At 43.5% G+C, this 26,087-nt stretch overlaps 1 protein-coding gene across 1 annotated transcript; it reads left to right on the top strand.

The window, feature by feature from the left end:
• The first annotated feature begins 916 nt into the window (after positions 1 to 916).
• Positions 917 to 26,087, top strand: LOC118810059 (bifunctional heparan sulfate N-deacetylase/N-sulfotransferase 1-like). The gene is made up of 10 exons (XM_036573577.1): positions 917 to 1,051; positions 1,286 to 1,505; positions 1,625 to 1,669; positions 12,788 to 12,861; positions 13,399 to 13,527; positions 13,730 to 13,912; positions 23,013 to 23,021; positions 23,706 to 23,814; positions 24,091 to 24,194; positions 25,537 to 26,087. The coding sequence occupies exons 1-10, from the start codon at positions 917 to 919 to the stop codon at positions 25,654 to 25,656; spliced, it is 1,128 nt and encodes a 375-aa protein (XP_036429470.1). The 3' UTR covers positions 25,657 to 26,087.

Here is a 26,087-nt window from a genome sequence, read left to right as displayed (position 1 = left end):
ACCTACGCTCACAGACAAACTGAAAGAAAAGGAAAGAACAGAATCTAAATATTGTGCCTCTCTTTGTTATGCTGGAGCTTCATCATTTGTGCTCACTATACAGATTCTTTACTCTTTATTATAAGCACTCCTTCCGATTCTGCAACAATTTTTTTATGCATTTTTTTACTACATTATTTGTTATTATTTACCACATTATGTGTTCAGGTTACTACATTATACTTTTTTGTTACTCAATTTATAATATTATAAACAGCACATAATGTAATACCTTTACTACATTATGTGCAAAAATCCTATTAATGACTGGTTCAAGATTTTATTACATTATCAGGAAAAAAGGCTTTTATTACATTTGCCATATTACATTATGTGCAGTATTACATTATGAGCTGCTACGGATGCCCTTGTTTGTGTGTTCTTAAGGTCAGAGTTTTCCTCTCCTACCTGTAATGCTATCTTTGTAGAGTGTTGTACAGGGAGGGAGGCAGCATGTGGAGGTTATGACAGGCTATTTTAGGAGCCATGAGAAAGCTCTCTTGACCCAGTGAGCGTACATGGCGGACCATGTCAGGAGGGGCACTAATGGCAAAATCACATGGTGATGTGGAAGAATTTTACAGATGGTGTCTCATTTAAACACACTTCCTGACGGCCTTTAAGCCTGTCCTCATTTAATGGTTTTGATTCTTCCATTTACAAAAGCATGGCCTCATTTCTTTTAAAAGTTTTAGTTGACATTAAAGCGCATTTACACAAATTATGCAGTAATTTTATGTATACGCCTGAGCTGATACATGGGGGGAAAAAAAAAAAAAAAAACAGGATGGCTATCCTTTTCCTCTTTCCTCTTCCTCTGGCTGTGAGGTTCTGCTTTGCCCCACCACTGCCCCTGTCCTGCCCTTTTTCAGTGGCCATGGGCCTGTGGAAGCTGCTGCTAGGTGTCTGGCAGCTGGAGTTCCACCGTCTCATCCTGGTGCTCTTCATCTTCTGTCTGTTCTCCGTGGCCTTCCTGGCTTACTACATCAGCAACAGCCCCAAAATAAAGGAGGCACCTCTGTTGCCCTAAAGTCACTACGGTGAGGTGGTGGCCACAGGGGACTGGATACAGTCAGCCCCCCTTTTCCAACCCCCTTTTGGCAGTCACCCGAGGGCAGTAAAACCAGTAGATAACTTCCTCACAGAGCCTGTGGTGCTAGTATTTGTGTTAGTATTAAGGAGTGCATCTAGTCTGAGCTTGGACAGTGTGGCCACCTTGTGGCCATCTTTTTCAAAACCACTCAAGGGCTTCCCGCTCTTCCTTCACTCCAACCTTGGTCTGTGGAACTACTGCATCAATCCTGCTGCTCCACTGCTCTACATCACCAAGCCTAACGAGGTGGAGCAAGGGCCACTGCCAGGGGATGACTGGACCGTTTTCCAGTCGAACCACAGCACCTATGAACCTGTCCTGTTAGCCAGCACCAAGTCATCAGAAGCCCTGGCTCACTTGGGAGTTCTCTTTGGCAACAACCTTTCATTCTGGCTGCATAAGTTGATTTTTGTAGATGCTATTGTGTATCTAACAGGAAAGAGACTCTGCCTATCTCTGGAAAGACACATACTTGTGGATGTAGATGACATCTTTGTGGGCAAGGAAGGAACACGCATGAAGGTGTCAGATGTGAAGGTCGGTGTCTGTTTTAATTTGTATACTTTTATACACTTAATTGTACAGGGATTGTTGCTTTAAAATGTAAGGTCAGTTAAGTGCTTTTGTTTGTTTCTTTGTTTATTATTACCATATTTTCCCAAAGACTGTTTCCCCCATCCATGATAGATCTCTTGGCTGGGCTTTTGTTTCATTAGTCACCCCTTGTTTGTCTTTTGTTTAATCTTTAATTAAACCCAGAAATCTGCTCCTTAGATGGCCTTAAATATATTTACTAAAATAAAGTGCAGTCTCCCACTGCAGAGGCTGTTCTGCACGAAAGCAGGTGCTTCTGGTCCACTGTTTCCCCACCTGCTCCACTGAGGTGTAGAACAGCAGGCCAGGCAGATGATGCTCTAAGCAGCGAAGTGTGACTGGATGGAAAGGGCCACACAGCAAACACTCGTAATGATTGCACTTGTTAAAGCATGCCACTGGGATAATAGGCTTATTTGGACGAGGTGCTTATTAACCTACTGTTTATTGCTGCCTTTACCCGAAAGGCCTGATTACGCTGATTAAGTTAGTGTGTTCGAGTCCTGCTACACTTGTAGGAATCCCTCAGACTTCATTATCAGATAAAAGAGAGTGTTATTTTAGCCATTCACAGAAATGCAAACCACATTGCCGCCTGCAAAATCCTTGAGGGGCCGTTGACTCTTAACAGTAGTACATGGAGCACACTTGAACCACATCAGCGTGTATTTTAACACTATGAGAGATATCGCCTGGAGGTCCTCCTCTCTCAAACGAACAAAGCAATTTAAAGCCTTTTAATGAGAAATAATAGGATAATTAATCAAACCTTAGAACTGTTCTCACAACTAGTTAATACTAGCCCCCGCTCTTAGAATAAGAGTCCTTGTCGAGAAACACACATAAGGGGGTTTCTTTTAAACTTAATTTACCTAAATCTGGCATTAGATTCTTTGTAGAACTGGATATAATGAATTTAAAAACTGAATGTGAACTGATGCCACAATATTTAATAACTAAACTAAAATAAAATGAGATTAAAATAAAATTCTTGTGTGCCTATAAAAAAAGACTGTTTCTAAGCCTTTCAGTGCACAAAAATGTGCTTGCAGTTCTGATGTAAGTTAAATAAATCAAAATGATTTTTTAAAAAGACTTATATTCACACATTTTGGTATAAATGTATTACTTCTTTTGCTAGTGTATGCTTTCATTTTTTTCTATTAACTGATTTTGCTGATATAATTTTTGCTTCAGGAATCACTCTTTTAACAGTTTAAAAGGAATGAGACAAACATTGCTCATAATGTTGGATATGCCAGTGCAGTACCGCACTCAGTATGACGTGTTCTGCCATTGTTTAGGCGATTCTCGAGCCACAGAGTGGGTGTGGCTACATGCCAAAAGACCTGTCGCTCTAAATACGTTGACTAATAGGTACTGGAGGTGAAAACCCTATTCTAAGACCCACCCCTGGGAAAATGTGCCAAAGGACAGAAGCAAAAGAAAGATGCCAGAAGCAAAAAATGTATCAGCAAAATCAGCAAATAGAAAAAATGAAAGCGAAGGCTGGCAAAATGAGTAAAAATTTATATCAAAATGAGTACTAAACTTTTTTAAAAGTTTGATGTATTTCTCATTTTTTGTATTTGCAACATATCTGAAAAATTTGTCTGTACTTGTGTCATATCCAGTCAGACACACACTATTTTAATAATAATTTATTGATACTTTATCTCTTATTGTCATCGTGGTGTCCAATAGCTTTATCAGACATCACATTTTATATCTATATCGTGCAGCCCAAATTGGCACCACTGTGTTGCATACACAGAGGATGTTTAGATCAGAAAAAAAAACATCTTGCAAAGGTCCTTAATTGTTGTACTGGTTATGGAGTGTTAATTGATGTGCAACTTATAGAGCTCATTCTGCTGAAAAAGTCATATACAGTTTAGATTTGTGGAGCGAGATGCCGCATCTTACTGGGGAAGATGTGTATTAGAGTAACATACTGGCCACTTGCACTTGGATGTTGATATTTCTAATGTATTTCCCATGACATTTCTTTAACACAAGCCCTACTCACGTGCTTTTACTGTTATATAGTACTTGTATAGAAGGAAGTGTAAAGTATTTGCTGCCTAAAAGGGACAGTGTCTACTGAGTAATAGAAACTTGTTCCCACCACTGACAAAGTCCTTCCCCTGCAATTTCTCAGGAGTTCAGTCATGCCAGTTCTAATACTTTCCTCTGATGGCTACATACTACAGGAAACTAAAGTGATATAGATAGATAAATGTACCTTGTTGATCCCTAAAGGGGAAGTTTAGGTACACCAACAGCGCAGAACATTGTATACGCAAAATATATGAGAGAAGACATAGTGAGATATAAACTGTATGTTAAAATATAAAGGACAGGAAAATAGTGGACAGGTTTGTATGCTAGCATATGTAAAAGTGATTGTCATAATGGTGAGAAACAACATCAGCAGGCCATTATCCAGGCAAGCTGCTGTGTAAGAGAACATCTTGCAAATCATGTCTGTTCACCACATCTGCAGTGTTCATTCAGTCATGATGATGTCTAAAGTCCTGTCTTATGTAGCATCTTTCCTAAAAGAAGACTTGATGTTGGCCCAGATGAATGTGACAACGGTGTGTAAACATACAGTGTGGCTGCTAAGTACTTTGATGCAAGAGTGAAATTCACAGTTTTACTGCTGGATTCTGTGATGATGAAAAATAGTAGAATATATCATACCTTAATCGTTATAATGACACCAGTCTTTGCAAAATGGACATCCCAGAAATATATATAAAAATGAGCCTCTAACAAACATTTGCTGTGAACTTCCCGAAGGATTTCAAATATTAAGAGTGTTTAGATAATTCAAGGCTTTCCCATAATCCAACAAGCATTTCATTTTTGGTGAAAAATTGTGTAGAGCCTTTCAAGGATTCACTATTGTGTTTTCACTATTATAGAACTTATGTTGCCATCACAATAAATAGCAGTAGAACAACAGTGTTGTATTTTGTCGTCCAGCCCTAAGCACCGTCCTAAACTAATGCCTCGATTCAACCTCACAACATACAATTTCCATTGCTATTGTGATCATTAGCTCTGATAATTAACCATTTAGGGATAATTTATATAAGTACATTTTTGTATTATTTATCACAGTGTGATTTTATATCCCCCTTAGTATCATTCATCTCTACTGCAAATGTGGCTTTTCATTCTTACTCATTGGTGGGAGTAAGCACTGACAATAAGACTTTAAATTCAGCAGGCCCCTCTGCTTATGTAAGGAACCCAGAGATATGCTCTCCTGAGTTTACAGCAGGTCTGAAGCAATTTGAGAAGAGCTTGAACCTCATGCAGTATGGCAGGAACTCTCTTGCTGGTCCATTACATGTCAGAACACAGTGCACACAAAACCTACATGTATCAACATGGACATTATCTTTTTTCCACTGAAAGAGGAAAAAATGTAAAGCCCTCGAAAGTGATTAGTATTTATTGGGAGGTGAAATAGATGAGGGGAAGCAGTGCTACACCTGTTTTCATGTTTCATGTTCCGTTTCATTAACTGGGATCATTCTAAATTATGTGTGCTCTGCCACCTGCTCTCAGCTCGAAGCCTGTGGGCTGTAATCCAGCATTTCCCAATCCAGTCTTCAGGGAGGACCAGACAGTCCACCTTTTTGTTCTGTTCCAGCATCTTGATTGTTCTTGACTGTGCTTGGTTCAGGTGTGTTGGGAACAGAGATAGAGCAAACATATGGACCATTTGGTGATTAGTATTCACTTGTGACACAAGATCAACTGTCAGCCTTTTTTAAATTAAGTAATTTATGTATTTATTTTTAATTTGGCTTACACATTATGAAAATGATTTTATAACATAAACACAAGTCTGCCAATTAAACACGCACTGCATTTACTTGTATTTTCATTGCATTGTATTAGGGCTACCCACCAGCCTATGTGTTTCATATCAGTGAGTGTATTTAGCGTGCATAGTGTAAGCTTCAGGTAAAGAGCAAATACACAGTGTTATTGCCTTTGATTTCTGTTTTAATTGGCTGTTAAAATTTTGGGGAGATGGCTGTACTTGTTAGAACTAATGGTCAAATCTAATGTGATTATTTTATATATAATATATATACATATAATTATATTCATATGTATATATATGTACCTCTAGTAATCACTTCTCGAGCAGTGCTGTTGCATATCGGTCACAAACGAACCTGTCTAATGGAGGCCTAATCGTGTCTGTTCTCGCTGCGTGTGTGCTGCCTCAGCATTGAGTCTTAAGCACTAAAGCTGATTTCCACCCACTCGCTCACACTTCACACATACACTCAGAATGCCAATATGACACGCACACATTGACAGAATCCTTTCCAAACAAAAACATGGCACTGTCATAGGATTTGACCTTTGCCACTAGTCAGTTTGTGAAATTTCTGTCCTGCTAGATCTGCCCTAATCAGCTGTGCATTAGCTTATCTACAAAGCTGTAGTTCACACAAACTTACAGAGCTGAGTGCTGAAGTGCATAGCACTTAAAAATCTCCTGTCCTCTGTTGCCTCCAAACTGCATCTGGAAGCAACACTGGTACAAGAACTGTGTGTCGGCAGCTTCATGGTCAAGCAGCTGCACACAAGCCTAAGATCAGTATGCGCAATGCCAAGCCTCTGCTAGAGCAGTGTAAAGCACACCGCCACTGGACTCTGGAGCAATGAAAATGTGTTCTCTGGAGTGATGAACCATGCAGGCTTCATAAGGAGATTTGTGCCGGTGTCCACCAATCACTGCCCAGTCCAGCAGAGTGTAAGAATTGGGGAAAATGATTTTGCTGCTCTGCTCCGAATGGCTCCAGTGTCTACGGAGAAGGATGCGGTTGCCATGGTGACAGGCTGGGCTGTAACCTCTGGCCCTAGCATCCACAGGCTCTATTGACATTTTCTCTCGCTCTTTCTTTATCTCTTTCTCTTCCTCTCTCGATCTCTTGCTCTTGTTCTCTCTCATGCTTTCTCTCTGTCTTTCTCTCGCTTCTTTATCTTCTCACCTCACCATGTATTCTGTACCTAAAAGGGTGTTTTTTTGATCAGGTTTTAGAGTAGATAAGACCCTTTGAGTTTCTAAGGCAGTTAATCATGTCTGAAATAAGCTACATGCCGAGCTATTGCTTTAGTAGTTTAAGGGATTGCAGCCCATAAAATAACTTACGGTTGAATTTATGATTCATTTCTTTGCCTGTTCAAATATTTTTTGGGCTCTAAATTCTTAATGATCTGCAGGAGCAGTTTGCAAACTTTTTTTAAAAAGCGTAGGTGTCGGTGTGTCAAAGTGAAAAGTACTTTCAAAACAAATATATTCAGTGTAGCACCATCTCGCTCAACCCCACCCAGCGCTCTGATCTTGACTAGAATCAAGATTGCCGCACACATTGGGGGATTACACAGACACATTGAGCAAACACTCTCAAGGCAGAGCAAACAGTGGATCCATGCACGCTCAAGGACACCCACCGGTGGCTCTTAAATCAGTGTGCGATGGCATCTCTTATCCATGCGTCAGTCTCTCTCTCTCTCTCTCTCTCTCTCTCTCTCTCCCTCTCCCTCTCCCTCTCCCTCTCTCTCATTCTCTCTCTCACTCACTCACTCATTCATTCTCTCTCTGTCTCTCTCTCTCTCTCTGTCTCTCTCTGTTTCTCTCTCAGCATGAAGTGATTTGTGATGCCGTAGCGGCTATCGCTCTATGTTTGTGGGTGATTTGTGGCGGAGCAGTAGGTATCTCTCCCTGTTGTCTGATTTGTGCCAGCTCACTGCTGTTATTCATTTCTCTTCTCATATCTCTTCTGAATTGAGGAGCTTGATAGCAGGGTCATTTTGTGTTTTAAGCGCCACGGCACAGGTCATTTGCACAACAGCTGCAGCTTAAGAATGTTTCTCTCTCTCTCCCCCGACATTGAACAACAATATAGACACATACACATTTCTTTAACTGACCAACAACAACATAAACCACACAAATAGACCCTTTCCTGGAGGGCTCGCATCTCCCATGATCCTCCATGCAGATGGCCACACCTCATGAGCATCTAGACGCCAGCACCCACCAGTTGTGGGACGCTGCAGTGCATAAATGAGCTGTTGTGTGAAGAGCAGAGGTAATCTTTGGTTATACACACTGTATGATTAGAATGGACATGCTGTGGAAATAGGAATTGTCATAGTTTGTTGCACCAATGAGGATTACATTAAACAGAGTTCAGAGCACAGAAGCTACTTGAGTGCTGATAGCTCCCCCTTGTAGGGAGAATCTTCAGAGGTGCTCTATATATGTGGTTTTACTTAAAGAGAGATTTTCTGCAGAGAACACCCATTTTTTCATTTACATTTCGTAAATTGAAACCATCTAAACTGGAAGTTTAAATTTAATCCCTGAAAGAAGTTTATATCTGAGTTAATGGTGCAACAGGATTAAATTTAATCTAGATTTACTGTAAAAGTAATTCAGGATTAACATGACAGTTTAAACGTAACTCTGATTAATTTTAAAAGGGGTTTAAAGTTGCAACAGGATTAATAGATGAACCTTGATTTATTCCAAGTTTAAAGTAGCTTGTCCACCAGATCTGGCTGTATTAGTCTTACTGTCACCACCTGGATATTCCTGTTTAAGCTTTTAACTGATCACACAATGAAGTTTATTACCTGACACAAGCTACTCCAGGGACCTGCGTGTGGGTCAAAACTTTATTTTCTCATTCTCTTAACTACATACCTTATCTATTGTTGACCTATTGGTTATAATATTTACTGATGTAATTAATGGATATTAGCTACTGAAGTCTTAATATTCGTTTGACATACTGCATGATGTTGCCTGGATGAACAATAAACCTATAAACCTAAATTCCATTCACTTTTTGTGCTTCTGTTTGCAAATTATTAAAAATGCACAAGAGATGAATAAAACCCTCCATGAAAAACGGACACAGAAGATCGTGTACCCTGCCCTGGAGAGGGTCACCGGGACCTACCCCTGGAGCCAGGCCTGGCGGTAGCGTCCCTTGGCGAGCGCCTGGTGGCCGGGCAGCCCACGTAACCCGGCCGGGCTCAGCCCGAAGAGGCAACGTGGGGGGACCATGTGGGCCCAGTACCCGCAAGGTCCAGCATGGGGGAGTGGTGCAGTGCCGTACGGGCAGTGGGAGATTGCAGGGGGGCCCTTGGTGGCCTAGGCCCCTGCGGCAGAAACTGGCTCTTGGTACGTGGAATGTAACCTCACTGGGGGGGAAGGAGCCGGAGCTTGTGCGGGAGGTTGAGAGGTACCAACTAGATATAGTTGGGCTCACCTCCACCCACAGTGTCGGCTCTGGAACCAAACTCCTGGATAGGGGTTGGTCCCTCTCCTACTCCAGGGTTGCACAAGGTGAGAGGTGCCGGGCGGGTGTGGGGATACTCACGAGTCCCCGGCTGGCGGCAGTGCAGTTGGAGTTTGTCCCGGTGGACGAGAGGGTCGCTTCAATGCATATTAAAATCGCAGAGAGGAAAACTCTGACTGTTGTGTGTGCTTATGCACCAAACAACAGGTCGGAGTATTCGGCCTTCTTGGAGCAAGTGGGCGGGGTTCTGGAGAGGGCCCCGCCTACAGACTCCATAGTCTTACTGGGAGACTTCAATGCTCATGTTGGCAATGACTGGGAGACCTGGAGAGGCGTGATTGGGAAGAACGGCCTGCCCGATCTAAACCCGAATGGTGAATTGTTATTGGACTTCTGTGCCAGGTATGGATTGTCCATAACGAACACCAAGTTTGAACACAAGGATGTTCATAAGTGTACATGGTACCAGAGCTCCTTGGGTCAAAGGTCAATGATTGACTTTGTTGTCGTTTCATCTGACCTTGGACCATATGCCTCAAGGAGGTTCTGGACAACTGTCCGGTGACTCAGGAGCAGTCGGGGTGGCTGCGCCCAAGCTGTATTCGGCAGGGGTGGAGAAACTCGGACTTCAAATGAGAATATTGTCGGTCGGTGGAAAGAGCACTTTGAGGAACTCCTTAATCCGGGAGACATGCCTCCCTCACGGGAGTCAGGGCCAGAGGCCTGTGGTGTGTCAAGCTCCAGTTCCCTGGTGGAGGTCACTGAGGTAGTTGGCAAGCTCTTCAGTGGCAAGGCACCGGGGGTGGATGAGATTCGTCCGGAGATGCTTAAAGCTCTGGATATTGTGGGGCTGTCGTGGCTGACACGCCTCTGCAATAGTGCAAGGACCTCGGGAACAGTGCCCTTGGACTGGCAGACCGGGGTGATGGTCCCTATTTTCAAGAAAGGGGACCGGAGGGTGTGTGCCAACTATCGGGGTATCACACTGCTCAGCCTCCCTGGGAAAGTCTATGCCAAGGTGCTGGAAAGGAGACTTCGACCGATAGTTGAACCTCAGATTAAGGAGGAACAATGCGGATTCCGTCCTGGCCGTGGATCAATGGACCAGATTTTCACCCTCTCACGGATTGTTGAGGGGGCATGGGAGTTTGCCAACCCAGTCTACATGTGTTTTGTGGATTTGGAGAAGGCTTACGACCGTGTTTCCCGAGATATCTTGTGGGAGGTCCTCCGGGAGTATGGGGTGCCGGGGTTACTACTCCGGGCCATTCAATCTCTGTACGCCCGGAGTGAGAGCTGTGTTTGTATACTCGGCATTAAGTCGGACTCTTTCAGTGTTAGCGTTGGACTCCGCCAGGGTTGTGCCCTGTCTCCACTCCTGTTTGTGATATTCATGGACAGGGTATCAAGGTGTAGCCAGGGTCAGGAGGGCATTATGTGTGGAGGCCGGAGGGTGGCGTCTCTGCTATTTGCAGATGATGTTGTTCTTTTGGCTGGATCACATGGATGCATCCAGCGCGCACTGGAGCGGTTTGCAGCTGAGTGTGAAGCGGTTGGTATGCGGATCAGCACCTCCAAGTCTGAGTCCATGGTCTTAGCCCGGAAAAGGATGGCATGCCCACTCCAGGTAAAGGGAAAAGACTTGCCCCAGGTGGAGGAGTTTAAGTATCTCGGGGTCTTGTTCATGAGTGAGGGAAGAGGGATCGTGAGATCGACTGCAGGCTGGGACAAGCGGCAGCAGTAATGCAGTCGCTGTACCGGACTGTAGTGGTGAAGAGGGAGCTGAGCCATAAGGCGAAGCTCTCTGTTTACCGACCGGTCTACATCCCGACCCTCACCTATGGTCATGAGCTGTGAGTAATGACCGAAAGAATGAGATCGTGAATATAAGCGGTGGAAATGAGCTTTCTTCACAGGGTGGCGGGCTACACTCTATTTGATAGGGTGAGGAGCTCGGCCATCCGGGAGGAGCTCGGTGTAGAGCCGCTACTCCTCTGCATTGAGAGGAGCCAGCTAAGGTGGTTCGGGCATCTGATCCGGATGCCCCCTGGACGCCTCCCGGTGGGGGTGTACCAGGCACGGCCTACTGGAATAAAACCCCGGGGTCGTCCTAGGACCTGCTGGAGGGATTATATCTCCAAGTTGGCCTGGGAGCGGCTTGGGGTCCCCGGGAATGAGCTGGAGGAAGTTGCGGGGGACAGGGTCATCTGGGATTCTCTGCTCTCCCAACTGCTACCGCGACCCTATCTGGACTAAGCGGTTAACGATGATGATGATGATGATGATGATGAAGAGATGAATATGTTGGTGAAAGATGAAGTTGAGTTCTTAAATTTTCTGTCCAGTTTTTTGTCCATTTTTGTTTAATGAGCATTACTTCGATTGTACAGGTTTGGTATCATACACATTATTTCTGTGTATGTGCTTGTGTTTTGTTTCATATCTGTATCACTTCTCTCCTCTGCTATCAGTAGAATCCCCTTTTTGTCCTTGACTTAGTTTATCTGAGCTCCAGAGAGCACACTGACATTCTCCTGTTGAAACTGAGGGCACCCTGGTGTAAAGTGGCTGCTGGAGTGGGATATGGCCCACAGGCAGGCAGACAGTGCAAGAGTCTGCTGTGAATATAAACCAGGCTGCCCCTCCGTTCCCTAATTCTTCTGTCACATCCCGTCCTTACACCAGACACTGACGTGCTCAGCTCTCTCCACTGCACTGGTCAACAAAGAAGACAAAGCTCCTTCATCAGAGCTTAATGAGCCTGCAAACGGCTCTCCTTAGCAAGGACGTCGACTAGGACACACTCGCACACGCTCTGTCCTCAGATAGGGTCACATACAGAGAGAGAGTGATAGTAATGCCTTGGACCAATAAAGTTTCTAGTCCTAGTATCTAGTACTCAACTAACTTTTTCCTGAAAGTGTGTGTCTGTCGTCCCCATGTGGTGAACATGGAAAATGTTCTGTGCCAGTTGTAGACAATGAATTTTTCATCTTTCTACAGTAATGAGTCATTTACGGAAAATTTATTGAACTGCCATTCAGAATACATTTAGCTCTTACTGAACTTGTGTTTGAGTAGATGTGCTCCTAATCCTTCCTGCACTGGCTCACTATGACTTCACATCAGACATGTTTATTCAGTTTCCAGCCAAAACAGCCGTTAAATACCAGTTATGAATCTTTCAGTCTCCAGAACAGAAGCAGGAAACATATAGTACAACTGTATCCTGCTTACAGAACATGTTCCCAAACTTGTCACGGACAGTTACCTTTCAAAGAAACACTAACATTCTCACATAATTCACAACCAGGCAAGACCTGATAGACCAACAGAACTGTCACAAATAAAAAGTACTTAAATCTTTGAGGAAATCAAACTCCGCAGGGGTTAAATAAATGTAAGGGTGCTCTCTGGCTTTTGCATAGTACTGTACTTCAGACACATGCAGTGTCTGTCTGTTTTGTAAGTAAATCTGCCTATACTTTTGTTGTCATGCTGGATGATATATCATCTATACTGGTATATGGGTAATGGTGTCACATTACAGTACTGACTTTTAATCTTTTATTAATAGATAGAAAATCTCAGTGAAAGCACAGTGTGCGCTATTTTTGGCCTAGTTACACTGTTGTTGATAATTGTTATTGTTGTGTGGCTTTATGCTACTTTTCTTCTTCCTAATGCACCTCTCTTTGCTTGCCTGCTTTAGGAGCATGGGATCCCCACAGATATGGGCTACTCTGTGTTTCCTCACCACTCAGGGGTGTATCCCATGCACGGAAGGTGAGAGAAGCTGTTGCAGCACAAAAACCTGCCTGTGAAGACTAAGTTTGGTTCTTTTCATTTTATTTTTTTTACCTAATTAATTCTAAACCCTAAGAAGTGCTGTTAATCTCAAAAATGAATCAGGTTCTCCTTGTTGCTGGGGAGGATTTCAGGGCTGAACATTATTTTAACAATTCCGGTCACGTTTTTCCAATACTGACACTTATTCTGTTGCACAACGAGGCTGGAGCTCAGCAGATTCACTCTGTTGTACTATGACTCCTTACCAACCACTGTTATGTCCTTGAGCAAGACTATTCTGCTCCCTGCAGGCCATAGTATGACTCTGTCCTCTCTCTGTCTGTGTGTGGCCGTGTGTGTCTGTGCCAAGATCATTAAAGCTAGAAAAACAAAGAGTATCTCCTTGAGAAACCTCAGCTTCTCTCTCTCTCTCTCTCTCTCTCTCTCTCTCTCTCTCTCCCCCTCTCTCTCCCTCTCCCTCTCTCTTTCTCTCTCTCTCTCTCTCTCTCTCTCTCTCTTTCTCGGTAAATGCAGGTATTACCCAGGCAGACGTGCGGACTCTTCACCCACACTATCTTCTATAATGAATACCCGGGAGGTTCTCGCAAACTAGACAAGAGCATCCGTGGAGGAGAGCTTTTCCTCACTGTCCTCCTCAACCCTGTAAGTAGCCACAGGCAGCAGCAGCTGTTTTTATGGCTTTTTTAAAATAAAATGTATTTTATTGCTTTTTGATTGCATAAGCAGGGTGTTTTTATGTGTCCTTTAAGCTGCCCTTGTACCTTAGTTTGTGTGATACCTTCGTGATGTAACTCTTACAGATGGTGTTTAAAAATACTTCTTCTGCCTCTCATTGCACATACAGATCAGCATCTTCATGACTCACCTCTCTAACTATGGCAATGACCGCCTGGGCCTTTACACCTTTGAGTCTCTGGTCAAGTTTGTGCAGTGCTGGACTAACCTGCGCCTACAGACTCTGCCCCCTCTGCAACTGGCAGAAAAATATTTCCAGATTTTTCCAGAGGAGAGGGACCCTCTGTGGCAGGTGAGGAAACTGCACATTCGGATAGGATTAGATTTACATGGGGAGTTGGGGTAAAGTAATTTACCACAGGACATCTGTAATGTTTATGACCACAGAATAAGAAATCTCAGAATGAATGACAGGGAGTGACTACTTAAGTTACACACTGCCTTCACTCCAGAAATGAGTAGAAAATGTCTAAACATTTAATTTAACAATTATATTGTCTACTATAACCGTCTGTCTTGCTGTTTTAATTGAAAGCACTGTGTCATTAGCCAACAGTCAACATCAGTGCATAAAATTAAACGTTTTTTCTGTAATTTTTCGGTTTACCAGCATGTTGATTCACATGAGATTAATATAACCTGAGGTTACCTTTATGGCTCATTTTATAGTAAGATAGAAGGAGCCGGAATCTTTACTGATACGGGAGTGCTCAATCCATAAAACTGACATGGCACATTTGGATGCTACTAAATTCACTGAGAAACATCTCTAAAAATTTACGTTATCCCACACCTCATTTAAAACTCATCCTGTCCGAGCAGGGCTATAGAGGGCAGTAATAGTGTAAAGGTTGTGCCCTATTGTGAGATATTGCCACTGGTGTGCTCTGGTTGCTGTGCTGGAGATCACCACCAGACCCGGAACAGTGTCTCATGGTGTATCACAAGCGTATTATTGTAATTATACAACAGTTTAATTTTTATATATTTTTATGAGCTTATGAGACAATGATGACACCTCAAGAATTTTATTCTGTGAAGAAAAACACTTCCATTAAACAGTCTAAAAGACAGACTTTGCTAAGTTACTGATTGAGTGGAAGATTTTAAAAATGTCATAGAATGCCTGTCAACATCTCACACTATATAGAGTAAACCAACATTAGTTTTCACTGTCATAAATGTGATAAAAATAATCTCTCTCTTCTACCCTGAGGAGGTGTAAAAATACAGGTCTCAGTGCTAACTAGAACTGTTTATTTATTTAAGCACACATATAAACAGAAATTTCCTCAGTGCTTTCAGAGGTAATATTCTTGTGAAATAATGTGTTCACTGTAGTGACCAGTTCTGGATTGTTATGCCATCTCTTATCAGTTTATGGCTGTGTAGCACTCTGCGTCTTCTCTTTTAATTCATTACCTACTCTTTAATTCTTTCAGAACCCTGTCATGACAAGAGATATAGAGACATCTGGTCCAAAGAGAAAACCTGTAACCGGCTGCCTGAATTGAATAGAAAAGTGAATTGTAGCAGAGCTTTAACCTTGAGTTTTTAAAGGAGTACTAGAGGTTCTGTTAATTCAGATTTGTATATAGTCAGTCTAGAACCTAGACTATATATCTAGTGCTGACTTCCATGTGTTGTCAAGAAGGAGAGATGGTTGAGAAACACCCAGAGGAGAAGATTTAAAGAACAAAGACTGAGAAAGAAGTTAGATCAGGCAAGGACGAAGAGCCGGTGAGACATTTCAACGGTAGAGAGACCTCAGAGATCTGATGAGGCAGAAGTCAGCTTCATATTCGCCAGCTTCCTGTTCAAATTTTCCCGTTCCACCTTAAATGGTGCAGCAGTTACATTCTGGCGCTATGTTTGTAATAGCTAATCCGAACTGGTTAACTTTGCAGCAGTAATTGTAGCAACAGTTGCTAACACCTTGCTTGCAGGTGAGGGTAGATATGCTCGGACAAGGTTGAGTTGTACGAAAAAAGCGATGGCAAACCACGAGAGCACATTCAGTGCAAGGGTGTTTATTTAGTGAAAGGTGTCGAGAAATAACAAAATGTTAAGAAAAAAGAAAATTAAACAAATAAACAAAACAACTATTTACAGAATATATTAGAAACTTTGGGGAAGCAACAGTTCTCCTCCAAGTACATTGGCTCAACAATCAACCAACCATCATTCTCTACAGAAATGCACTGCTCCTTAAATTGTCATGCACTGGTCTACCCAACCCAGCACATACCAGTTCTTCACCTCTGCAGGGGGAAACAATTATAACCAGCAATAATAAAAATACACAAAATGAACAAGATCAAATGAGGAAAAAAAAGCATTTCAAACTTTATGAACCCCATGAACCCCCCCTCCAAATGGATCACTCCAACAGGGTTCTACTGAGCATGTCTGAATTTTTTTTCCAGGCATTATTTAAGGACAACTCAAACCAAGCTTGGGCCTTTTCCCAGACCAGGAAGTGCTGCAGTTCATGTAAGTCATGTATGTTCTACACCTGCTGCTAGTATCAAGATGTAAATTCCAGTAGCAAACTTTTACTGTAAAAGGTGATATAATGTACCAAGCTAGCAAAGACTGAGACTACAGTAGAAGTAAACAGCAGTATTAGCTGATAAAATGGTGAGAGAGAAAGTGAATGAACTATTGTAAGACTAGAGCAGGGACGGAATGGGACTGAAATAAGGGGAAATATGAAAGGAAATAGATTTAACTAGGGAAACTAGTTTGTTCGTTCTGTCACATTACCCTCCATCTCTCCTGGATTGCCCAAGGGAGGTAATCGGGAAAGATAATCTGCCATAACATTCTGCTGTCCGGTTCTGTGACAAATTTCAAAGGCAAAAGGCTGCAGTGCCAAATACCATCTGGTGATGCGTGAATTGTGATCTTTCATTGAATTTATCCAAATCAGGGCCTTGTAGTCAGTTTCTAATATGAATTCCCTCCCCAGCAGATAATAACGGAGGCTCTCCAAGGCCCATTTGATTGCAAGGGCTTCCTTTTCCACAGTGGAATATCTCGTCTCTCTCTGCAACAGCTTTTCGACTAAGGTACAATACCGGTTGTTCTTGGCCATCAGTACCTTATAGCAGGACAGCTCCAATTCCAACTGCTGAAGCATCTGCTTGCACGTTTGAACGGCTTGGTAAAGTCTGGGCTGATTAGAACTGGTTTGGAACACAAGGCATCCTTAAGAGCTGTGAATGACCTCTCACAGTCTTCTGTCCAGCGGACTGGATTCCTTTCAGACTTGAGGGTCAGTCCAGTTAGTGGGGCCGCAATCGTAGCAAATTGTGGGATGAGCCGGCGATACCATCCAACCAAGCCAAGGAAAGACCGTACCTGTTTCTTGGTGTGAGGTCTGGGACTATTTCTAATAGCTTCCACCTTGTCCACTTGTGGTTGGATCAAGCCCCTTCCCACCTTCCCACAACCTCTTAAAACACTGTCCATTAGCCGCTGAAAGGTCGCTGGAGCACCATGTAGTCCAAACGACATGACTGTGAAGTGATAGAGGCCCAGAGGAGTGCAGAATGCTGTGTATTCCTGAGAGTCATTTGCCAGTGGAACCTGCCAGTATCCTTTGCACAGGTCAAGGGTTATTATAAACTGTGCACGCCCAAGCTGCTCCAGTAGGTCATCAATTTGGGGCATCGGGTATGCATCAAACCTCAAAATAGCATTGATTTTCCTGAAATTAATACAGACCCGCAGAGACCCATCAGGCTTTGGGACAGTCACAATTGGGCTGCACCATTCACTGTTAGAGGGCTCGATGACTCCTATATCCAACATAGTGTGGATCTCTGCCGTGAGAGGTTCCAGCAGTCTTTCTGGGACTCAATAAGGCCTCTGCCGGATAGGACAGGCATCTTTAAGATGGATGGTATGCTGTGCCAGGTTTGTGCACCCAGATTTAGTTGGAAAATGGAGGGATAACAGTTGAATACCTGGGTTAAACTGATTTGTTGCTGAGGGGCCAAATGGTTCAGTTTAGGATCACGTGAAGACTTCCACGGGGGCAGTTGCTCCATCACATCTCCACCATCCTCTTCCAGTTGCTGGACCAACAGAACAAGGTTTGGTTCTTTTTGCTCCTTCCATTCTCTCATGAGGTTCACATGGTATGTCTGTGATTTCTTTCCCTTTTCAGGATGAAGCACTTCATAGGTCACCGGCCCTTGCTTCCTCAGGACCTCAAAAGGCCCCTGCCACTTTGCCAGAAGCTTGTTGGTGGAGGTAGGAAGCAGTAAAAGGATCTTCTGACCAGGTTTAAATTCATGTCGGCGAGCTTTCTGGTCATACCAGATTTTCTGGTTGTGCTGGGCTTTCTCCAGGTGAAGACGGGCCTGCTCTCTGTAAGACTCTAAGCGATCTCTCATCTGCAATACAAAGCTGACAATGCCTTTCTCCTTATCAACTTCAGTCTTGTCCTCCCACTGGTGGCGCAAGAGATCAAGGGGTCCCTGAACAGACCATCCATAAAGAAGCTCAAATGGGGAAAACCCGGTTGAAGCTTGTGGTACCTCCCGATAAGCAAAAAGTAGGAAGGGCAACCACTTGTCCCAGTCCTTTCCAGTGTCTGACACAAACTTTCTTAACATGGATTTTAAGGTTTGATTGAACCTTTCAACAAGGCCATCAGTTTGTGGGTGATAGGGTGTGGTACGAAGGCCAGTGATTCCCAGATGCTGGTGAAATTGGGACATGAGACGAGAAGTGAAATTTGAGCCTTGGTCAGTAAGGATTTCATGAGGAAACCCCACTCTGGAAAAGAGTTGTACAAGGGCAGCAATTATCTTAGGGGTGGTGATGGAGCATAGAGGAAAGGCCTCTGGAAAGTGTGTGGCATAATCACAGACAACCAATATGTACCTAAACCCCGAGCTGCTCTTCTCAAGAGGGCCTACGATATCCATAGCCACACGTCTGAAGGGGGATGGAAATAATGGGCAAGGGCTGCAGAGGTGCTTTATCAGAACGTCGAATCTCTCGGGTTTTCTGGCAGTCAGGGCATGAACTACAGTATTTCTGGACATCAGAATACACAGAAGGCCAGAAGAAGCGACAGCTAACCCTGAGGTAGGTTTTATTTTGTCCTAGATGACCCGCCCATGGAATAGTGTGTGCAAGATGTAGGACTAAAGATCTACAGCTAGTGGGAACAACCAAACGGTTATCAGGTGAATCTGCCAAATAAAGAATGTTGTTCTCAAGAACATATCGGTCTTTACAACTAAGTGACCCATTGCTATTCCCCTGCCCCCCCGTTCATACAAGAGGGCCAGGGAAGGATCTTCTCGCTGGAGAGTGTCTATGTTTGTGGGGACCTGCCATTGACTAGTGGTGAGAAGTGTGGTTTGTGGTGGATGTATGGGTGATCCTAAAGCTTTCTCAAGGCGCCGTTTCTGACGTGACTTTTTTGGACCTTTCTTCCCCCCCTCAAACAGGCTGTCAGACACAGAAGGTAGTGGACCGATACCAGCTTTGTCTTGGGAGCGTGTTAAGACAGGACATGATAAGTTAACAGTGGACTGGGCTTCTCCCAACAATTCAGTCAAGACTGGTAAGTCCCTGCCTATCACCATGTCTTTGGGCAAGTCATTAACCACTCCTACCCGCAAAAGAAACACACTGTCAGAAACCCTAAGAGTTACATCTGCTGTGGGATAGTATTTTACATTACCATGTACACACTGTATTGTTGTCAGTTCAGAATGGTTAACCATGCTAGGTGGCAAAAAATCACCCTTTATCAAAGTCACAGCACTTCCAGTATCTAACATGGCTTGTAAAGGTTATCCATTAACCACTACCAAAATGTCAGTAGAGTTTCCCAAACTGCTGTTATGTATTTCTCTGGCATCACCTGTCACTGCTTCCCCTCTGTCCTGTAAGAATATGTCACCTTCTCCTGGCACATAACAGTAGCTAGACAGCTTGGGCTTCTTGAGAGGGCATATAGATGCCTTGTGTCCTTGTTGCCGACAAATCAAGGTACCTTTTGCTTTTTGTCCGTCTCACGTGTCCTTAGGTGGGCCTTGTCCTGGATAGGATCTGATATTACCCTCAACAAGTCTTGGTTCCTTCGGTGGTGCTGGCGAGGACCGCGGCAATCCTCGTCGAGCATTCAGATACTGCTGTGCCAACTGTGCTGCGATCAGTCCATTTGCAGGCTCATGCTCCTGGACCAAGGTGCGGACATCTGTTGGTAGCACCCGCAGCAACTGCTCCAGGATGATGAGCTCCCTGATCTCTTCCTTACTGTGTAATTCTGATTTCACCCAGCGTCGATAGAGGCCTTTCAGGCGATGATAGGTCTCTTTTGGTGTCTCTCCTGCTGGTATGAACCTCCCCCTGAATCACTGACAATAGGTCTCAGAGGATATGTCGAACTTTGCAAGCAATGCCTCCCTCAGGTCTGGATAAGAGTTCGACATTTCCTCATCCATTGCTGTATACGCCTCAAGGGCTTTGCCTGTCAGCAACGGCACCAGTCAACAAGCCCATTCTTCAACTGGCCATCCCGCAGGTTTTTGCCAAGTGTTCAAAGTGGAGCAAGTAATTCTCAATGTCCTCCCCAGCTTGGAAAGAAAGCATGTTTGGCTCAGTCCAGTACACCTCTCTGTCCCTCTGGCTGGGCCCTGCCTGTGCAGGTTGAGGGATTTGTGCAAGTTGAGGAACAATCTCTTGAGAGTCCTGATGGCCAAATGTCTGAGTGTGCCTGGGCGCTGGTGTGGGAAGAGGCGCTCTGGGACTCTGGTCATCTGTAGACAATGAAGTCACTGAGGATCTTGACATCCCAGCTGCAGCACCTGGCTCCATGCTCATCTCATCTGGTCGCGCTTTTACAAGGCTGGTTCTCAACTCCTGGAACTCATGAAGAAGCCTCTCTTCACGGTCTTGCTGGGTGGAGAGAAACTGGCCCAGAAGCTTTGTCAGTTCCGACACCCCAGACGGCTTGAGTGGAGCAGCAGGAGGACCACCCTGGTCCTTCGGGACGTGCCCCCTGGGCTGTATACTCCCCTTCTGAGTCCTTTGTGCCCCACCGGTCATCTGTGTCTGACTCCGCTGCAGAAGACTTTGGCTTTACAAGACACACGTTCTGTGACCGTAGACCAGTTCTCTTTGGCACCTTCACTTTCTTGCGGCTTGCCATCCCACCGCTGCCACCACCTGTCACACCTTGCTTGCAGGTGAGGGTAGATATGCTCGGACAAGGTTGAGTTGTACGAAAAAAGCGATGGCAAACCACAAGAGCACATTCAGTGCAAGGGTGTTTATTTAGTGAAAGGTGTCGAGAAATTAACAAAATGTTAAGAAAAAAGAAAATTAAACAAATAAACAAAACAACTATTTACAGAATATATTAGAAACTTTGGGGAAGCAACAGTTCTCCTCCAAGTACATTGGCTCAACAATCAACCAACCATCATTCTCTACAGAAATGCACTGCTCCTTAAATTGTCATGCACTGGTCTACCCAACCCAGCACATACCAGTTCTTCACCTCTGCAGGGGGAAACAATTATAACCAGCAATAATAACTGGTGAAATAAATACAAGATTAAAAAAAAACCTTGTTCACAATGGATCTTTCAATCATAAGCTAAAACACACAAAATGAACAAGATCAAATGAGGGAAAAAAAAAAGCATTACAAACTTTATGAACCCCATGAACCCCCCCTCCAAATGGATCACTCCAACAGGGTTCTACTGAGCATGTCTGAATTTTTCCCAGGCATTATTTAAGGACAACTCAAACCAAGCTTGGGCCTTTTCCCAGACCAGGAAGTGCTGCAGTTCATGTAAGTCATGTATGTTCTACACCTGCTGCTAGTATCAAGATGTAAATTCCAGTAGCAAACTTTTACTGTAAAAGGTGATATAATGTACCAAGCTAGCAAAGACTGAGATTGCAGTAGAAGTAAACAGCAGCATTAGCTGATAAAATGGTGAGAGAGAAAGTGTATGACCTACTGTAAGACTAGAGCAGGGATGGAACGGGATTGAAATAAGGGGGAAATATGAAAGGAAATAGATTTAACTAGGGAAACTAGTTTGTTTGTTCTGTCCTGTACTTGCTGTTTCATTGTTCACTCTAATGTTATATCATGGTCTTTGTCTGTACAATGTTTGCGAAGGCCTTTATGGTCATGAACATCTTAAAAAACAAGTTTGCTAGTCCATTGTTGTTTGCCTTGGTAGTGCATGTCCATGAATTTTGGGGGTGGGGCTTCTGAAGAAGCACTGAAGGGAGGAGTGTAATTGTTTTGCTGTTGAGTTCAAATATCAACTTTTTCTCCAGAATTGCTGATGCCCACCTTTAAGGCATGAGGGTCATTGTATTGTGTGTTTATTCTTCATCATATGCAGGTATGTGGACTTCTTTCCAGATTTCATTTTTGAGAAGAGTGCCAACTACTTTGACACAGAGTTGGTCCCAAAAAGGGCTGCAGCCTTAGTGCCCAGAGCCAAGATCATCGCTGTGCTTATAAACCCAGTCGACAGAGCCTACTCCTGGTATCAGTTACAGCAGCTTTCCCTGTCTGTCAACAAGGTGGTGACAGCAGTCTTTTAATAATTTAACATTGTTTTTTGTCAGTTTACAACATATTGCTTTTGTTGCGTCATTGTTTTGCTATCTGGTGTTGACCAGAGGAGGATGGGTTTCCCTTTGAGTCTTTTGAGGTTTTTCTCCTTTTGAGTCTCTGAAAGTTTATTCCTCTTGTTCTTAGGGTGTTTTTCCTTGCTACTGTTGCCCTTGGCTTGCTCACTGGGGCTTGGACCTGGATTTTCCCTAAATCTGCTTTGTGACAACACTGGTTGTAAAAAGCGCCATACAAATAAATTTTGACTTGACTCGATCATGTGCGCTCCTGTTTACAGATAAGACAGGACTCAAAAACAATAATAATAAATAATCAAACTCTGGTACTGCTATAAAAAGTTTCCCAGCTTGTGGCCCAGTCAGACTTCACAACTGCGGCGCAAGTCTCTCAGCTGGTTCTTGATCAGCTTTCCCACCAGCAAGGAAGGTTCAGCACAAATCACAAGCATACCACACACAAAACAATCCAAACAAACAAAAACCCAATGTACAGCAGCAGCCTTAATGCACACAGAGTTGTTATACCAGACATGCACATACGCACGCATGTGCAATATGTTGTTGCAAACAGATAAAAGAAAACATCCTCATTTATTAATTTTTTTTACACAAAGTGTAGATGAATTTTGTCAGAGTGAATACAAACTTTTCTCTTTACCATTTGACGCTAACATTTATGATTGTTTTTGTCTAGCGAATTTGTCGATCTGAACTTCTGCCTAAACTTTTTGTTAATGTCATGTTCATTTCCCACTTAGGAGTGTCCTGTTGGTGGTTCACCTTTCTGTGAGTCATATTGATGTTGTGGTGCATGGTCCTGTACTGTGACTTAGCACTGTATGTGTGTGTTTGTAAGTATCCTTAGAAGAGTTTCCATATGATGTTTATTATAACTGTGCATATTTTTTAAACATACATTAAATGTCCAAAAGTATCCAGACACCTATAAGTGAATTCAGCAACTTCAAGGTGCACCCATTGCTGACACAGGTGTTCAGTTGTGCACACACAGCTGTATAATCTCGATAGAAAAGTATTGACCAATAGAATGGGGCATGCTGGAGCAGCTGCACCTGAGCCTAAAGTCAACATGCCTAATGCCAGTTATTGGCCAGAGCAGTAGAAAGTCCCCCAGCGTTGGGCTCTGAAGTGGAGGAGTGATAGAGCTTTGTCCATTACCTTTGGGATAAGTTTGAGTGGTGTCTGTTTCTGTACATCTGTGTCCTAACTTTGTACAGACAGAATATTTTGCAAAAACTATTAGTGAATCATATGTGGCATTTAAGCTATCAAAGGTTTGAGAAATCCTTTACATTTTGGAGGGGATGAATGTTTCACAACTGGTAAAATATCACTTTAACCTGCAGCAAGACACATTAAAGCTTAAACAAACTGAATATTTATGAAAGCATTTTAATATGTGTGATCTGTCTCTGGCACCTTGCCCACAGCTCTATGTAGTAGATGGATCCCTATTACGCTCTAACCCTGCCCTTGTGATGGAGGGCATCCAGAGGTTCTTGTGGGTGACCCCCATCTTCAACTACACCCAGGCTCTCATGTGAGTCCCCTATATTTGTTACATGAGATTGATTATATACACCACATTTGACTTTTGTTGTGCTTGTAGTGCATAGCTCAGTGTGTATGTGCAAGTTTATCATATATATATTTGTATGATAACAAACGTTTGTGTACAGATGTTCTAGAACTGTATAGATCTGAGCAATTTAACAGAAATATTGTACAGTTCATTACAGAATTGACTGTAGGACATTATTTTTATACCACAAAATTGGTATGATTTAATCTCTTAGTGCTCATTGTACTTGTGCGGGTTTGATGAGAGTAAAGGGTTCTGGTGCCAGAGGACGGAACGAGGTCGTCCGAAGTGTCTGGGGAAAAGCAAAGGCAGGAAATTCCTAGAAATGGCGCCTGAGGTACAGCAGCTTATCTCCCTTCATTACCTCACCCTCCACAGACACAGCAGCAGTGTGCTGGCTCCCGGACAGTGGAAATGATTTGGAGGCTCTTATTATTGCTTACTTTTTCCCTTTTGGGTTTTTCCCCATGTTCCTTCAAAAAAAAAACCTCATTGAATCGCATCCAGTAGAAGAAAACTCAGCCAAAAAGAAGAAGGAAAGTCTGGGGTGTGGGCTTTCAAGGGTGTCATGTACTGACACCTGTGCCCCCCTCACTTTTAGAAATGGCTCTTTTGCTCCTGGTGTTATTAACCAAAGGTGAGCGTGGGGCTTGCTTGAAGTCCTTCAAAATGTACACTTTGGGGCTCCTGAGTGGCATAATCATGTAAGCGTTGGCTCAGTCATCAGAAGATCGCAAGTTTGATCCCTGGTGATGACACAGCCATTCGTGGCCAAGAGTCCAAGAGAGCACAATTGCCCTCCATCTCTATCGGTGGGTAGGATGCCCCATCACCCAGCTAGCCAGCGCAGGTGCTGTAAGCTGACATAACAGAACTGGCGGTTAGCATTCTCCTCAGAGTGCATTCAGCTGTCCAGTGTCTTTGCGTTAGCGCCAGTTCGAACAGATGTGGTGGGTCGCTTCACAGTTCTCGGAGGAAGCTTGTGCTAGCTTTCTCCTTCCCAGTGCTGGTGGTATCATGTTATTGAGGAGGTCCTAACTAGTGGGGGGAATTGGATACATCTGAATTGGAGAGAAAATGGGGGAAAAATGTGAATGGGAGAGAAAAACCTTGTACGTTTAGATTTTTAGAAATATTTGAACTCAATTACATAGTCAAAACACCAGGTATGTAAAAAAGTTTTGTGGGTAAGTAAAATGTTTTGGGTAACTTTCATATTGCTTATTTGTCCCTGTCCTGCTCTCCTGATTTGTGCGCACAATACACGCAGAAATGTTTTTCATAAACATATGTTTGAATCATAAACACATTAGTTATGTCATGAAAGCCAAAAGATTTTGTGCCTCCAAGCCATATTTAATTCATTATTATTATTAAGTTAATTCATTCAAATCTCGTACCGTATTTCTAAAGTAAAGCAGAAATAAATATGTGTCCTGAGGTTGTCAGACCAGAGAAAAACATGTTATTAACCACTCAGCCAAATGTGAATGATGCAAAGGTAATGAAGTACATAAAATTATCAAAGTCATGGAAAAACAAGCAGTATTATCTGCTCTGCAACGCTGGGGGCATGTCAACTGAAGCAGCTTCTGTCAGTCTTTAAGTCTTATTTTTATCTTTTTCTAGTCAGTCGCTAAATTTTGGACTTCTGATGTGTGTGTGCTGTGTTGTGACAGACGCGTGCCTTCCTGATGGAGTACTACCGGGAGCATAATCTGGAGCTGCTGCAGCTGCTGAACCGGCTGGGGCAGACGCTTCCCTCGTGGCTCAGAGAAGAGCTCCAGAGCAGCAGCTGAAGCTGAGACAGTGGTGCTTGGCCCCAGGCCACTGAATCTCAGCCAACACACACATACACACAGGACCCCCAGGAACGTCAGAGACACTTAAGGCTGTCTCAATCCCTCCTGCCCCTCCATTTAACACTATAGTATCAAAAACACTATAGTGACAGTGATGACATGGGGTGTGCCATCAGGGCTAAAGGGCATAAATGGACTGCTGAAATGAGCCTAAACCCTGGCCAGGATGTTCTCATCGGTCCTGTCTGAACTTTGACTAGGGAGAATGATGGTAATTGTAGTCTCATGCTGATGCAGCTCCGTCTGTTTTAAGCACTGACACTTCACACCAGGACCTGAGTACACTGAAGGCCTGGACAGCATGAATGGATTAGCGACAGGAGTGAATTACTGATAAACACACATGCTCGCCTTGCTCATCTCTTCAG

This window comes from Colossoma macropomum, unplaced genomic scaffold, assembly GCF_904425465.1.
Source record: "Colossoma macropomum unplaced genomic scaffold, Colossoma_macropomum, whole genome shotgun sequence".
Classification (NCBI taxonomy): domain Eukaryota; kingdom Metazoa; phylum Chordata; class Actinopteri; order Characiformes; family Serrasalmidae; genus Colossoma; species Colossoma macropomum.
The sequence above is the reverse complement of the archived record's forward strand: the minus strand, read 5'-3'. Positions and strand labels throughout refer to the sequence as shown.